Source organism: Nomascus leucogenys, chromosome 10, assembly GCF_006542625.1.
Source record: "Nomascus leucogenys isolate Asia chromosome 10, Asia_NLE_v1, whole genome shotgun sequence".
Lineage (NCBI taxonomy): Eukaryota > Metazoa > Chordata > Mammalia > Primates > Hylobatidae > Nomascus > Nomascus leucogenys.
In genome coordinates this window covers 85,374,602-85,389,060 of record NC_044390.1, presented here as the reverse complement: position 1 = coordinate 85,389,060, position 14,459 = coordinate 85,374,602, and the positions used below count along the sequence as shown (strand labels likewise).

At 40.8% G+C, this 14,459-nt stretch overlaps 1 protein-coding gene across 4 annotated transcripts in view; it reads left to right on the top strand.

The window, feature by feature from the left end:
* The window catches only part of TAOK3 (TAO kinase 3), a 223,683-nt gene that overhangs the window by 161,273 nt on the left and 47,951 nt on the right, over positions 1-14,459 (top strand). For all 4 annotated transcript variants that reach the window (XM_003274452.2, XM_030821486.1, XM_030821484.1 and 1 more), the window contains 2 exons: positions 10,229-10,396; positions 12,429-12,635. In XM_003274452.2, the coding sequence (XP_003274500.1) occupies positions 10,229-10,396; positions 12,429-12,635 (375 nt within the window). The remainder of the gene's footprint in view (positions 1-10,228; positions 10,397-12,428; positions 12,636-14,459) is intronic.

Sequence of the window (14,459 nt, the reverse complement as noted above, 5' to 3'; positions counted from 1 at the left end):
AGTGAAAATACCATCTCTTTAAAAAAAAGGAAAAAATGAATAAATTTGAGCTATGTTAAAGTTAAAGTTTACAGACAACAAAAGGATATAAAAAGCAAATGGGCAGAGGTAAAGAAAAAAATGGAAGAGAAAAAACATAACAGTTTAAAAACTCATAAGCAACGAACATGTAGTAAACCAACCCATTTAGGATGTTTCCAATGGTGAATATGCTTAAGGAAATAAAATAAAGTGCAAAAAATAAAAGTTCTAAAGATGAGTATAAAGAAAACAATATATTTGGAAGACACAGGAGATCTAATATATGCCAACCTATTATTCCTGAAAAAGAAAACAAAACACATGGAGGAGAAGATATTTAAAGATATCCTTGAAGAAAACTTTTCTGGAAATGTTTGGATCTTCCTTTGATTTGATTCCATCTTGATTTGATGGACCAAATCAAATGGGCCAACTATTTATTCAACAAATATTTACTGATTGTCTGCTGGGTGTCAAGTACTATTCTAAGCACAGAGAATACAGTAGTACACAATAAAAACATAGTGCCTGCCCTTGTGAAACTTACAAGGAGTAAGAAATAAATAAGTAGGCCGGGTGTGGTGGCTCACGCCTGTAATCCCAGCACTTTGGGGGGCTGAGATGGGAGGATCAGGAGGTCACCAGTTCGAGACCAGCCTGGCCAACATGGTGAAACCCCATCTCTACTAAAAATACAAAAATTAGCCAGGCGTGGTGGCAGGCACCTATAATCCCAGCTATTCAGGAGGCTGAGGCAGGAGAATCACTTGAAACCGGAAGGCGGAGGTTACAGTGAGCCAAGATCGTGCCACTGCACTCCAGCCTGGGCAACAGAACGACACTAGGTCTCAAAAAAAAAAAAAAAAAAAGAAAGAAAAGAAATAAATGTATGTTATAGTGCCAGTTGATGGTAAGTATTGTGCAGAAAAATAAATTAGACTAGCATCAAGATTGACAGGTGCTGCTGTTTTAGGTGAGGAGAAGGCCATTCAAGGAGGTGACATTTAAGCGGATCCATGCATGAAGAGTGGGGACCATGAAACTGATCTTCATTGATCAATAAATCATGTCCTGGTGAAGTCCCTGAACTCTAGGAATAAAGAAAGATTCATACAAGCAGACTGAAAAAGTTTATGTTGGGGTGGAAAAACCAACTGGCTCCAGACCTACCTCTTCAGGAACAGTCAAAGCCAGAAAACAATAGAACAATGTTTGCGGAGTTCTAAGGGAAATAAAATATAAGCCAGGAATTGTGAGCCAGCCAAGATGTTCTTAAATTATAAAGGCAGCTGACATCTTCAAGCCCCACACATTTAGGCAATGCAACCTTTCGGCGCTTTCCTTTAAAAAATTGCTCAATAACAGAATCTAGCCAATATAGAGATGAAGCAAAAAGAAGAAAAAGAGGGAGGAAGGCAGGCAGGAAGAATGAATGAGGGACTGGAGAAACTGGTAAAAGGGCTGATGGTAAATATTGAATTTAAAGAGGCCCCTCCCCAAATATTTATTTATTTTGCATGGCTAAAGAAGCTGTATGTTCTTCATTTTAAATAGGTCTCACAAATTTCCAAAAGGAAAAATACAGTAGAAGGTAGAACTTGGGGCTGGGCACAGTGCCTTACACCTGTAATCCCAGCACTTTGGAATGCTGAGGCAGGCAGATCACTTGAACCTAGGTGTTCAAGACCAGCCTGGACATGATGAAACCCCGTCTCTACAAAAATTAGCCAGGTGCAGTGGCATGCGCCTGTAGTTCCAGCTGCTTGGGAGGCTAAAGCAGGAGAATCACTTGAGCCTGGGAGGCAGAGGTTGCAGTGAGCCGAGATCCTGCCATTGCACTTCAGCCTGGGTGATGGGAGTGAAACCCTGTCTCAAAAAAAAAAAGAAGAAGAGCCAGGTGCAATGGCTCACACCTATAATCCCAGCACTTTAGGAGGCCGAAGCGGGCAGATCACCTGAGGCCAGAAGTTCAAGACCAGCCTGGCCAACATGGAGAAACCCCATTTCTACTGAAAATATAAGTATTAGCCAGGCATGGTGATTCACACCTGTAGTCCCAGCTAATAGAGTGGCTGAGGCAGGAGAATCGCTTGAACCTAGGAGGTTGCAGTGAGCCAAGATTGTGCCCCTGCACTCCAGCCTGGGCAACAACGAGACTCTGTCTCAAAAAATAATAAGAGAAGGTAGAACATGAAAAAGAAATCTCCCTCCCATTTCAGGCCCCCTCACTAGCAACCACTGTACCTATTTTGTACCTCTCCTTCTAGAGATGCTTTATGCATATAAAAGTAAATACTGTTTTCATTTTTGCACAAATGACAGCAAACTATAAAAAAAGTTCCACCCTGATTTTTCTTTTTACTTTACAGTGTGCTTAGGATATTGTTTTGTATTACTACATGCAAAGCTACCTCATTCTTTTTAATGGCTCCATAATATTCTCAGATGGACCATAATTTGTTTCACCAACCCATTTAGGATGTTTCCAATCTTTTGCTATTATAAACTGTGCTGCAGTGAATATCCTTGTGTATATGGCATTTTGCCCCTGTATAAGAATATCTAAAGAATAAATTCCGGCCGGGCACAGTGGCTCATGCCTGTAATCCCAGCACTTTGTGGGGCCAAGGTGGGCGGATCACGAGGTCAATAGTTCAAGACCAGCCTGGCCAACATAGTGAAACCCCATCTCTACTAAAAATACAAAAATTAGCTGGGCATGGTGGCATGCGTCGATAATCCCAGCTACTCGGGAAGCTGAGGCAAGAGAATCATTTGAACCCGGAAGGCAGAGGTTGCAGTGAGCCGAGATCGTGCCACTGCACTCCAGCCTGGGCAACAGAGCAAAACTCCGTCTCAAAAAAATAAAAAGTAAATACAAATTAAAAAATAAAAATAAAGAAATTCCTAGAAGGGGAATTGCTCATCAGTGTGGATTTTAAATTTAGATAGATATTGCCCATTTGTCCTTCAAAGCAGTTGCACCAATTTATAGTCCCACTGTGAAGGTATGAAAACTGATACTTTTTGAACTTTGTCAGATCAGTGAAAAGTTTTCTCACTGTAGTTTTAATTGGTATTTCGCATGATGGGAGATGTTGAACATCTCTCTCATATGTTGACAAGCCATTTGTATTTCCTTTTTAATTTATAGTAGATCTTGGATTTTTTTTTTCCTATTTCTCTTTTGACATTCTTTATGCTGATGTTTTGTGGAAAGGAGGTGGGGAGAGTTATGCAAAAATTTGTTGCAAGGAGTGAGGTAAAAATCTACCTTTTTCCCCCAGTTAAGCTATCTCCTTACTCCCAAATATTTTTCAATAACCCATCTTTTCCATACATTTTTGCCCTGACATTAAAACATCACTTTCACACTTAATCCATTTAAATAAACAACTGAGGTAAAATTATTGAAATGGTTAAAGGACAGATGTAAATGTTACAAACATTTGCAATGTAAAAATAATGTAATTAGAAAAATCTAAGGGCAGGAAAAACATATGCATACTAATTTCCTTATCTTTCAGAGTAGATGAACAATAATATTTCTTAAAATATATGGGACCAAAGAACTAAAGTAACTTCAATTTTGTAAAGCCTTTAAATAATTTTTTTTTAAATTTTAGAGGATCTTTTAGGAACAGAAAACTCTTTTGGTGAAGAAATTACAGCTAAAGTTAAGCAATTGTTTTAATTTTGTGTGTGTGTGTGTTTGTGTGTGTGTATGTGTGTGTGTGTGTCAGACAGAGTCTCGCGCCGTTGCCCAGGCTGGAGTGCAGTGGCGCGATCTCGGCTCACTGCAACCTTCGCCTCCCGAGATTCTCCCGAGCAATTCTCTTGCCTCAGCCTCCTGAGCAGCTGGGATTACAGGCACACGCCACCATGTCTGGCTAGTTTTTCTATTTTTAGTGCACACAGGGTTTCACCCTGTTGGCCGGGCTGGTCTCAAACTCCTGACCTCAAGTAATCTACCCGCCTCGGCCTTCCAAAGTGCTGGAATTATAGGCATGAGCCACCGTGCCCAGCCTATGCAATTGTTTTAATTCAGTCTCTTCTAATCCTGTTAAATTCAAGTATACCTTAATTAAATCGATTAGCTTGTATAATAAGATTCCCATGTAAAATGATTTCTAGTTATTCATTGTTCTGAAAGAAAGAGAGGGACATGTCTAAAATGATATTCTGTAACTTAATATTTATGTATTTATTTCAAGATGGTAGAATTTCGGGTGATTTTCTTTTTTTTTTTTTTTTTTTTTTTGAGACGGAGTTTCATTCTTATTGCCCAGGCTGGAGTGCAATGGCATGATCTCGGCTCACGGCAACCTCTGCCACCCTGGTTCAAGCGATTCTCCTGCCTCACCCTCCCTAGTAGCTGGGATTACAGGCATGTGCCACCACGCCCAGCTAATTTTGTATTTTTAGTAGAGATGGGGTTTCTCCATGTTGGTCAGGCTGGTCTCAAACTCCTGACCTCAGGTGATCCACCCTCCTTGGCCTCCCAAAGTGCTGGGATTACAGGCATGAGCCACCGTGCCCGGCCGATTTTCTTTTTTTATGCATTTTTCTGTGTTATTTGAATGTTGAAAGTAAACGTATTTTTGAGAACAATAAAATTGTCCTTTTGAAAGAGTCTGAGGGCATTCCAGTTGTAGGGGTTTGGAGAACAGTGGGCTTTTAAAAACAATGAGGAGGCTGGGTGCAGTGGCTCACGCCTGTAATCCCAGCACTTTTGGAGGCCGAGGCGGGCAGATCACGAGGTCAGGAGATTGAGACCATCTTGGTCAACATGGTGAAACCCTGTCTCTACTAAAATACAAAAAATTAGCTGGGCATGGTGGCACATGCCTGTAGTCCCAGCTACTTGGGAGACTGAAACAGGGGAATTGCTTGAACCTGGGAGGTGGAGGTTGCAGTGAGCTGAGATCGTGCCACTGCACTCCAGCCTGGCGACACAGCAAGACTCCGTCCCAAAAAATAAAAATAAAAAAAGCAATGAGTAGATGGGATTGCAGGCAGAGAGAACATAGAGATGTGAAGGCAAAGGCCTAGAGGTGTGAAAGGTATGCACGGGTTTAGAATTACTTAGAATGTACTATTGTGTAGGAAGGAGGAGTGGCAATGAGTAGTTTTAAACCTAGAAATACAAGCAGGAACCTGGCTGTAAAAGGCTATACTTTATCTAAGAGACGGTGAGATATTAAGATGTAGAGTGTATCTGTTTGTAAAAGGCTTAAACAGGTAAGAGTTTATCTCATGTAATAGGAAGTCCAGGACATTGGGAAAGGAAGTGGAGTAAGCAGTCCAACGCTCTAAGCAGCTCAACAATGTCCTCATCGACCCAAGCTCTTTCTCTCTTTCTACTTCACCATCCTTAGCATATAGCTTTTATTGTCTTTGTCATAAAATGGCTGCTACATTGCCAGGACGCAAGTTTTAATTCCAGGCAGGAAGAAGGAGAGAGAACAAAGGGTAAAACACCTTCTCCTCACATGTCTTGCCTTTTTATTCTAGAAAATAAAACCTTCCTCAAGAACTTCTGCCTACATCTCACTGGCCAGAATTTAGTCACTTTGTGATCTGTAACCACAAAGCAGGCTTGGGTTCAGTTCCTTTACTTCCTAGTGCTTAAAGTAAGGCCAAAAAAAAAAAAAAACCAGAGAGAGACAGAGGGAGAGATTGGGGCTGAAAGCTGTGGCTCATGCCTGTAATCCCAGCACTTTGGGAGGCCAAGGTGGGTGGATCACCTAAGGTCAGGAGTTTGAGACCAGCCTAGCCAACATAGTGAAACCCCATCTCTACTAAAAATACAAAAAGTAGCTGGGCGTAGTGGTGCATGCCTGTAATCCCAGCTACTGGGGAGGCTGAGGCACAAGAATCGCTTGAACCCGGGAGGCGGAGGTTGCAGCAAGCCGAGATTGCACCACTGCACTCTAGCCTGGGTGATAGAGTGAGACTTTGTCTCAGAAAAAAAAAAGAGGTTGGAATGGGGGGTTAGTGGCCTGTAGTATCTGTTGCAATGAATGATCATACCTGTATTTTAGAAAGGTAATTATGGTAGTAGGACACCAGAAAATAACCACCACCACCCACACCCGCGGCGGAAAAAATTTTTAAAGCCTGAGTTGCAGCCGTAGCTCTTCTACTAATTAGCTGTGGAAATCACCTAACTTCTCAGGGCCCAAATTTTCTCACTTTGAAAAAGAAAAATTTTCTTTTTTTTTTTTTTTTGAGACAGAGTCTTTCTATGTCACCCAGGCTGGAGTGCAGTGGCCTGATCTCGGCTCACTGCAAGATCTGCCTCCCAGACTCAATTGATTCTCGTGTCTCAGCCTCCCGATTACCTGGGACTATAGGTGGGCACTACCACGCCTGGCTAATTTTGGTATTTTTTATTTTTACTTATTATTTATTATTTTTATTTTTTTGAAACAGAGTCTCACTCTATCACCTAGGCTGGAGTGCAGAGGTGTGATCTCGGCTCACTTCAGCCTCCTTCTCCCAAGTTCAAGCAATTCTCCTGCCTCAGCCTCTGGAGTAGCTGGGACTACAGGCACGTGCCAACATGCCCCGCTAATTTTTGTATTTTTAGTAGAGAGTTTCACCATGTTGGCCAGGCTGGTCTTGAACTCCTGACCTCATGTGATCCCCCTCCCCAAGTGCTGGGTTTACAGTTGTAATGCCCCTCCTCAAGTGCTGGGATTACAGATCCCCCTCCCCAAGTGCTCGGCCTCCCCAAGTGCTGGGATTACAGTTGTGAACCACCATGCCCGGTCCCTAATTTTGGTGTTTTTAGTAGAGATGGGGTTTCGCCATGTTGGCCAGGCAACTCTTGAACTCTTAGCTTCAGGTGATCTGCCCACCTTGGCCTCCCAAAGTTCTGGGATTACAGGCATGAGCCACCGTGCCCAGCCTTGAAACAGAAAATTTTCTAAGAGGCATTCCCATTCTAAAATTCTATGATGTTAAGTCATAGCTTTAAGTTTACTAAAAACCGATTAGCTCTTTATAATTGTAAGCACTAGAGGAGGAAAATGATAATACTTTCTTCCTTTCTTTCTCATCCTTGAAATGTGCAGGCTACACTTGCTTTTGGAAATGATGTTTTTTATTCAAAAAGGACTCTGCCTAGGAAGAGGTATTTTATAAAAGCAACAGCAAAAACCGCAATTCCTCTAAGAGAGTCAGAATGCAGAACTACAAGACATATAGATTGTTTTCTCACAGGGCCCTATTATTTTTTATCTGTTTAAATTATACAGAAATTAAATTCATTTCATCAGCTAAGGCCCACTACATTATATCTCATTTTCCCAATGTCTTCAAATTACAATTTTACATAAGTAAATTTTCCACATAACTGAACTTTTGCCTTCAAAAAATAGTCTTTTTTTTTTTTTTTTCCCACTCTGTCACCCAGGCTAGAGTGCTGTGGCGCAATCTCGGCTCACTGCAACCTCTGCCTCCCAGATTCAAGCGATTCTCCTGCCTCAGCCTCCTGGGTTGCTGGGATTACAGGCATGCATCACAATGCCCAGCTAATTTTTTATATATTTAGTAGAGATGGGATTTCACCATGTTGGCCAGGCTAGTCTCAAACTCCTGACCTCAAGTGATCAGCCTGTCTCGGCCTCCCAAAGTGCTGGGATTACAGATGTGAGCCACCACACCCAGCCTAATGTGGGGTGTGAGGGCTTGAGGGCTCAGAGACAGTGTTTCATGAACTCTTGAGGCATAAAAGGGGCTATATAAGGGGCGTTTGCCCTTTTGCAAAATGGCCCACAAACCTCTGTTTTATTATTATTTGTTTGTTTGGTTGATAGGACTGTTTGTTACTCATGAAATTTCTTTCTCTTTCTCTACTCTTAAGCTGTCAGAGAACTTACAAAAGCTGCTTCTTTTTGCAACAGGTGGTAACCCTACCTTTCCCAGTCCTCAATCCTTTACTCCTCACTCTTTTTTTTTTTTTTTTTTTTTTGAGATGGAGTTTCGCTCTTTTTGCCCAGGCTGGAGTGCAATGGTGTGATCTCAGCTCACTGTAATTTCTGCTTCCCAGGTTCAAGCAATTCTGCTGCCTTAGCCTCCCGAGTAGCTGGGATTACAGATGCACGCCACCAAGCCCAGTTAATTTTGTATTTTTAGTAGAGACAGGGTTTCACCATGTTGGCCAGGCTGGTCTTGAACTCCTGATCTCCAGTAATCCACCCGCCTCAGCCTCCCAAAGTGTTGGATTAGAGGCGTGAGCCACCGCGCCAGGCCTACTTCTCCACTCTTATTCTCTGTCTAACCTGCTATGGGCTGAGAAACTAGGAAACCAGATTATGTAACAATCATTAATAATATTGAAAGTGAGGGATGTTTATATCAAGAATAATTTATGGACTTTAGGGCAGTTGTTTTCACTCCTTAGAGACCCTTTTTTTTTATTGGGGAAATGAAGTTGCCAGAATTTTGACCTCTGGATAAATTGAACAACTGGCATATTTTCAAGCATACACTATATGACCACAGAAATAGAGAACAAAATATTCACAAGTCTGTTTTTCAAGGGATAGTGTGTATGGGGGTGAGGATTGAGGCAAGTTATAATAAGAATAGAACAAGGTGCAGTGTGGTGGCTCACGCCTGTAATCCTAACACTTTGGGAGGCTGAGGCGGGTGGATCACTTGAGCTCAGGAGTTTAAGACCAGCTGGGGCAACATGGTGAAACCTCGTCTCTACTAAAAATACAAAAATTAGCCAGGCGTGATGGCGCATGCCTGTAATTCCAGCTACTCAGGAGGCTGAGTCAGGAGAATTACCTGAACCCAGGAGGTGGAGGTTGCAGTGAGCCAAGATCGCACCACTGCACTCCAGCTTGGGCGACAGAGCAAGACTCCATCTCAAAAAAAAAAAAAAAAAAAAGAATAGACTATACTATGCATTGCTTCTGCTGCTTATATAGTTTCAGATTTAAAAGGTACAAGCCTACCTGCTACTTTTTAAAGTTCTAGTGATTTTTTTATTACTTACAAGATAAAGTAAACCTCAAGAATTCTCACATGAAAAGATACTCAACATTCACTAATCATTGGAAATGGAAATGAAAACCACAATGAGGTATCACCTCACACCTGTTAGAATGGCTATTATCAAAAAAGATAAGCCATAATAAGTGGCAAGGGTATAGAGAAAAGGGAATCTTTATATACTGTTGGTGGGAATGTAGATTGGGGTTGCCATTATGGAAAACAGTATGGAGGTTCCTCCGAAACCCAAAAAACAAAATGTTATTCGTTCCAGTAATCCCCCTGCTGGTTATGTACCTGAAGAAAATGAAGTCAGCACCTCATAAAAATACCTGTGCCCCCATGTTCATCACAGCATTTTTCTCTATAGCCAAAATAAGGAAACATCCTATGTGTTCATCAGTGGATGAAAGGATAAAAGAAATTATGGTATATGTGATATAGGTATTTAAGACTCAATAATATATATAAGACTGAATAATATTTTATTATATGTATATTTATTTATAATATTTATTATGTATATAGTCTTAAGAAAGTGGTCCTGCCATTTGCAGCAATACACGTGAACCCAGAAGACATTATGTTAAGTGAGATAAACCAGACACACAAAAAAATACTGTACGATCTCACTTACATGTGGAAACTAAACAAAAGAATAAAACACAAAATGAAAGGTGACTGAAAGGGATGGGGAATGGAAAGATGAAAGTCAAATGGTACAAAGTTTTAGTTATGTGGGATAAATAAGTGTAGAGATCCAGTTTACAGCATGAGGACTATAGTTGATAATATTGTATTATATCTGGGAAATTTGCTAAGACTAAAGATTTTCGGTACTTTGCCACCAAAAAGTAACTATATGAGATAATAGATATGTTAATTTGCTTAACTGTAGAAATAATTTCACTATATATATGTGTATCAAAACATGTTGCCATATACTTTAAATATGTACAATTTTTAAAAAGAATTCTCACATCCGCACAATGGGGCTTAAGGAAGAAGAAAAAAGCATAGCTATCTCTTTATAAGATTTACAAAATATGGAAGGACACATGATATGAAAATCATATTTTATTATTTGTGTAATATCCATAGAACTATTTTATGATTCTCTATATCCTTTTATATCTGTACCTTGCACCTAAGGATGTTTCTTCATTATCAGTTTATTTTTTTCTCCTCCCTCAATCAGCATGACTTTGTTCGACGAGACCGGCCACTACGTGTCCTCATTGACCTCATACAGAGGACAAAAGATGCAGTTCGTGAGCTAGATAACCTACAGTACCGAAAAATGAAAAAAATACTTTTCCAAGAGACACGGAATGGACCCTTGAATGAGTCACAGGAAGATGAGGAAGTAGGTTCAATTCATTTTAGCAGGCACTTACAGAATGCCCACTATGTGAAAAAGTTCTAGACTGAGCACTATGAAAAACTTTTGAGGATAAAAATTAATTGATGCTGTCTGCCTTAAGAGACATGAAGGGTTGTACAAGAGACATTCATAAAATAACACTTATATAAGGCGAAATATGAAAAGTGCTACAGAGGTGTAGCCCCATTGCAGGGGTCCATCATGGGGAGAAAATAAGTCTGCTGGTGGGATTAGTGAAGGTTTCGTGCAGGACATGATGTGGGTGATTTCTGACAAATGGGCATAGGGTATTCTAGACTCAGAAAGGTGTTGTGCTTTAGGAAGATTATCCTAGCAACAGAGTGTAACATGGATTTGAATGGGCAACATCCTGGCTAATAGTCCATGCAAGAGGTAGTAAGGTCAGTGTCGATGCAAATGGGGAAAAGGGAACACTTTTGAGAAACATCGTAGAGGTAGATTTGATAATCCATGGCTTCTCATTGACAATGACAGATGAGGAGTTTAAGGGGACTCTGAGCATTTGAGCCTGGGTGGCTAGGAGTATGGCAATACCAAGAACAGAGAAAAAGGACCAGGGAGAAAGAGTAGGTTTAGGATGACTTCAGTTTCGGGCCGTTTGAGTTTAAGGTCCTGGCATTATGTATTCTTGCCAGTATACAGATAGAAGTTTTCAGTTAGAGAATCCTTGATGACCTTAGTAAAAGCAGTTTACAGGACTAGGTAGAATGAATAGTAGATTACTGGGGTTGTATAATTCATGGGAGTTGATAAGGGGGAGACAGCAAAAAAAAGTAATTATGTTAAGATTCAGAAATTGGGTTAAGAAGGAAAAGTAAGAATGGGCAGCATGTAGAGAGATCCATAAATATAAGGCAGGCTTCTTCGTCTTTAAATGCAGTAGAGATGGAGCCAGGGCAGAGTCAGAGGCACTGAAGGTAGAAGAAAGGGATGTAGTTAAAGAGGTAGGATTTCAGAACGTAGACAGAACAAGAGCAAGAGTATTTTAGCTTTTTAACAGAAAATAAACATAACAGTATTTTATCAATAATTCTAAAAATGAAGCTCAGAAAGTTGCATTGAACTATAAAATTTCCTGATTGCATATATAGAAATTATCCCCTTTAATTGGGAAAATAAGTCTATTAAAAATACAATGTATGATCTTCCATTTTATATTACGCGGTAATTTTTTATATTGCCATGGCTAAGTAAGTTTATTAAAGTTATATGTGTACCGTATGGTTTTTTGAGAAAAAGATTTATTTGTAGCTAAATGGATTTAATTGTATTATTCAATCTTATATCAAAAGATATCCCACTGTGATGGATAAATTATATGTTCTGATTATTTTACCACTTTTCAAATAGTAGTCTTTGGGCCAGTAGTGATGAATACCAGTATTATTTAACAGATATATTTAATAAGATTACAGAGATAAGCATGATAGAATTGCTTGAGGGAGGCAGACTTTAATTACCTGTCCAGGAAAGTAGAATTAATATCTCTGCTTAGATATGAAGTTACTCAATAATGACTTGCAGAGGGAGCATATTGCTTGTCAAATATCTGAAAACTCTTTCCACTCTACTTTTTCAAGTGACCACTGCTGTATTTGCAGATATCCTAGAGCTCACCTGTTTAGTGGCCAGCAGTCTTCCTCTAGCTCCTTGATGTTCCAGAAGGTCCCTTACAAACCTGGCTTGATTTTGTTTACTGAATAGCAACACAATAATATTATAGTGTGTGTGACAGGGGAAAGCCCTGAGATGGCAGCATTTGGAGCCTTATGACCCATTTCCAGAATGGCCCCTGGGGAAGGCATAGGAAGTGAATTTGAAATGTCTGAAAATGGTGGAGGAGTAGTGGAGCCAGTACATAAAAAGTTCATCTTTGCAGATTGACAGAAAAGCAACTTAACACTGCAAAATTGAGTGTGCTTGATACTTTAGTCAATGGATGGACTCTTTATCTTCAGTCTGTTTTTCTAACTTCAATGGCCCATTTTTATAGGACAGTGAACATGGAACCAGCCTGAACAGGGAAATGGACAGCCTGGGCAGCAACCATTCCATTCCAAGCATGTCTGTGAGCACAGGCAGCCAGAGCAGCAGTGTGAATAGCATGCAGGAAGTCATGGACGAGAGCAGTTCTGAACTTGTCATGATGCACGATGATGAAAACACAATCAATTCCAGCTCCTCCGTCCTGCATAAGAAGGTAGGTTTCTTGGTACCCTCCACAGAGGTGGGCTTTGTCAATCATAGTGAATCCAGTTCAAGTCACTTAGCATCCAGATGTTTCAGTTATCTTTTTGCAACTGCAGTGTGGGACTAAACCTGGCATGTGACAGTTTTCTTACAGTCAAAAAGTAACAAAGGACTACATGGGCTACATCTGTGCCTATTTCTTCATCTCCCTGTCTCATTACTCTGATGTCCGTCATCATCGATAAATAAGTTGAAGAATTTGATAAGTCCTTCTCTAAACCAATAATCTTAATACTGTAGACCTTCAAGTCTTCCTGAGTGTAACCTGTTGGTTGTGCACTTTTAGAAGTATGCTTTTTCAAAAGTATGTTTCTTGGCTGGGTGTGGTGGCTCACACCTGTCATCCCAGCCCTTTGGGAGGCCTAGGCAGGTGGATCACTTGAGTTCAGGAGTTTGAGACCAGCCTGGCCAACATGGCGAAACCCCGTCTTTAATAAAAATACAAAAAATAGCCGGGCCTGGTGACGTGTGCCTGTAATCCCAGCTATTCGAGAGGCTGAGGCAGGAGAATTGCTTGAACCCAGGAGGCGGAGGTTGCAGTGAGCCGAGATTGCACCATTGCACTCCAGCCTGGGCAACAGAGCGAGACTCCGTCTCAAAAAAAAAAAAAAAAAAAAAGAAGAAGGAGAAGAAGAAAGAAAGAAACTTGCTTCAGGTAAAAGGAGTATTTACTCTAGCAGGGAGTAAGGAAAGCCTACCTGATGAGGTGACATTTAAGCAGAAATTTCAGAAACAAATAGAAGCTAGCCAGCTGGGGTAAGAGATGGGAATGAGTCAGAAAGCAACAAGTACAAGAGCACTGAGACAGAGAGAGCTTAGTATGTTCAAGGAAAAGGGGAAGGCCATAGAAGCTATGGCTGGTGTGCTATGTGGACAGTGCATCAGGACCAGAGAGACAGCAAAGGACCCGGATTATCATGAAGGCATGGAAGCAATTTGAGGAAATGAAAGATGTCAGACAGATGCAGAAATCTACCAAGAGATCAGCATTGCCAGCTGGTGTCCTTTCAACATGGGCAAGTGATCATGTATTTGAAGAGGAAAAAAGAAGGTTTTGAGGCTGGACGCAATGGCTCACGTCTGTAATCCCAGCACTTTGGGAGGCCAAGGTGGACGGATCACGAGGTCAGGAGATCGAGACCATCCTGGCTAACATGGTGAAACCCATCTCTACTAAAAATACAAAAAATTAGCCAGGCGTGGTGGTGGGTACCTGTAGTCCCAGCTACTCGGGAGGCTGAGGCAGGAGAATGGCATGAACCTGGGAGGTGGAGCTTGCAGTGAGCCAAGATTGCGCCACTGCACTCCAGCTTGGGCAACACAGTGAGACTCCATCTCAAAAAAAAAAAAAAAGAAAAAGAAGGTTTTGCTGGGCTGTCTTTTCGGAGGGAGTGATCATGAGTGCTGACAGGTCTGGCACTTTCCTTTCTATTACCCCTGGGGCTCTATGAGTATAGGGAGCAAAAAAGAGGAATTCAGTTGGATCTTTTTGCTCCACGACTTCTGAGATAGGCAGCCAGAATTAGAAGAAAGACACTACTGGCATAATCAACAAGAAAGAAAACCCTGGTCTAGAACTCATGGGATTTTTAATTTTATTTTTGCATGCTGTCATAGACCTACCTTCTGATAATATGAGTGTTTCAATACTTTTCTCTCCTTGATGTGATAACTTAAGTAGAACAGATAAAATTTATATTCTGAAGTAGAAGATAATTGTATTTGATCCACAAAAAATATATAGATCAGGAAGAATTAAATTATATATTTCTAT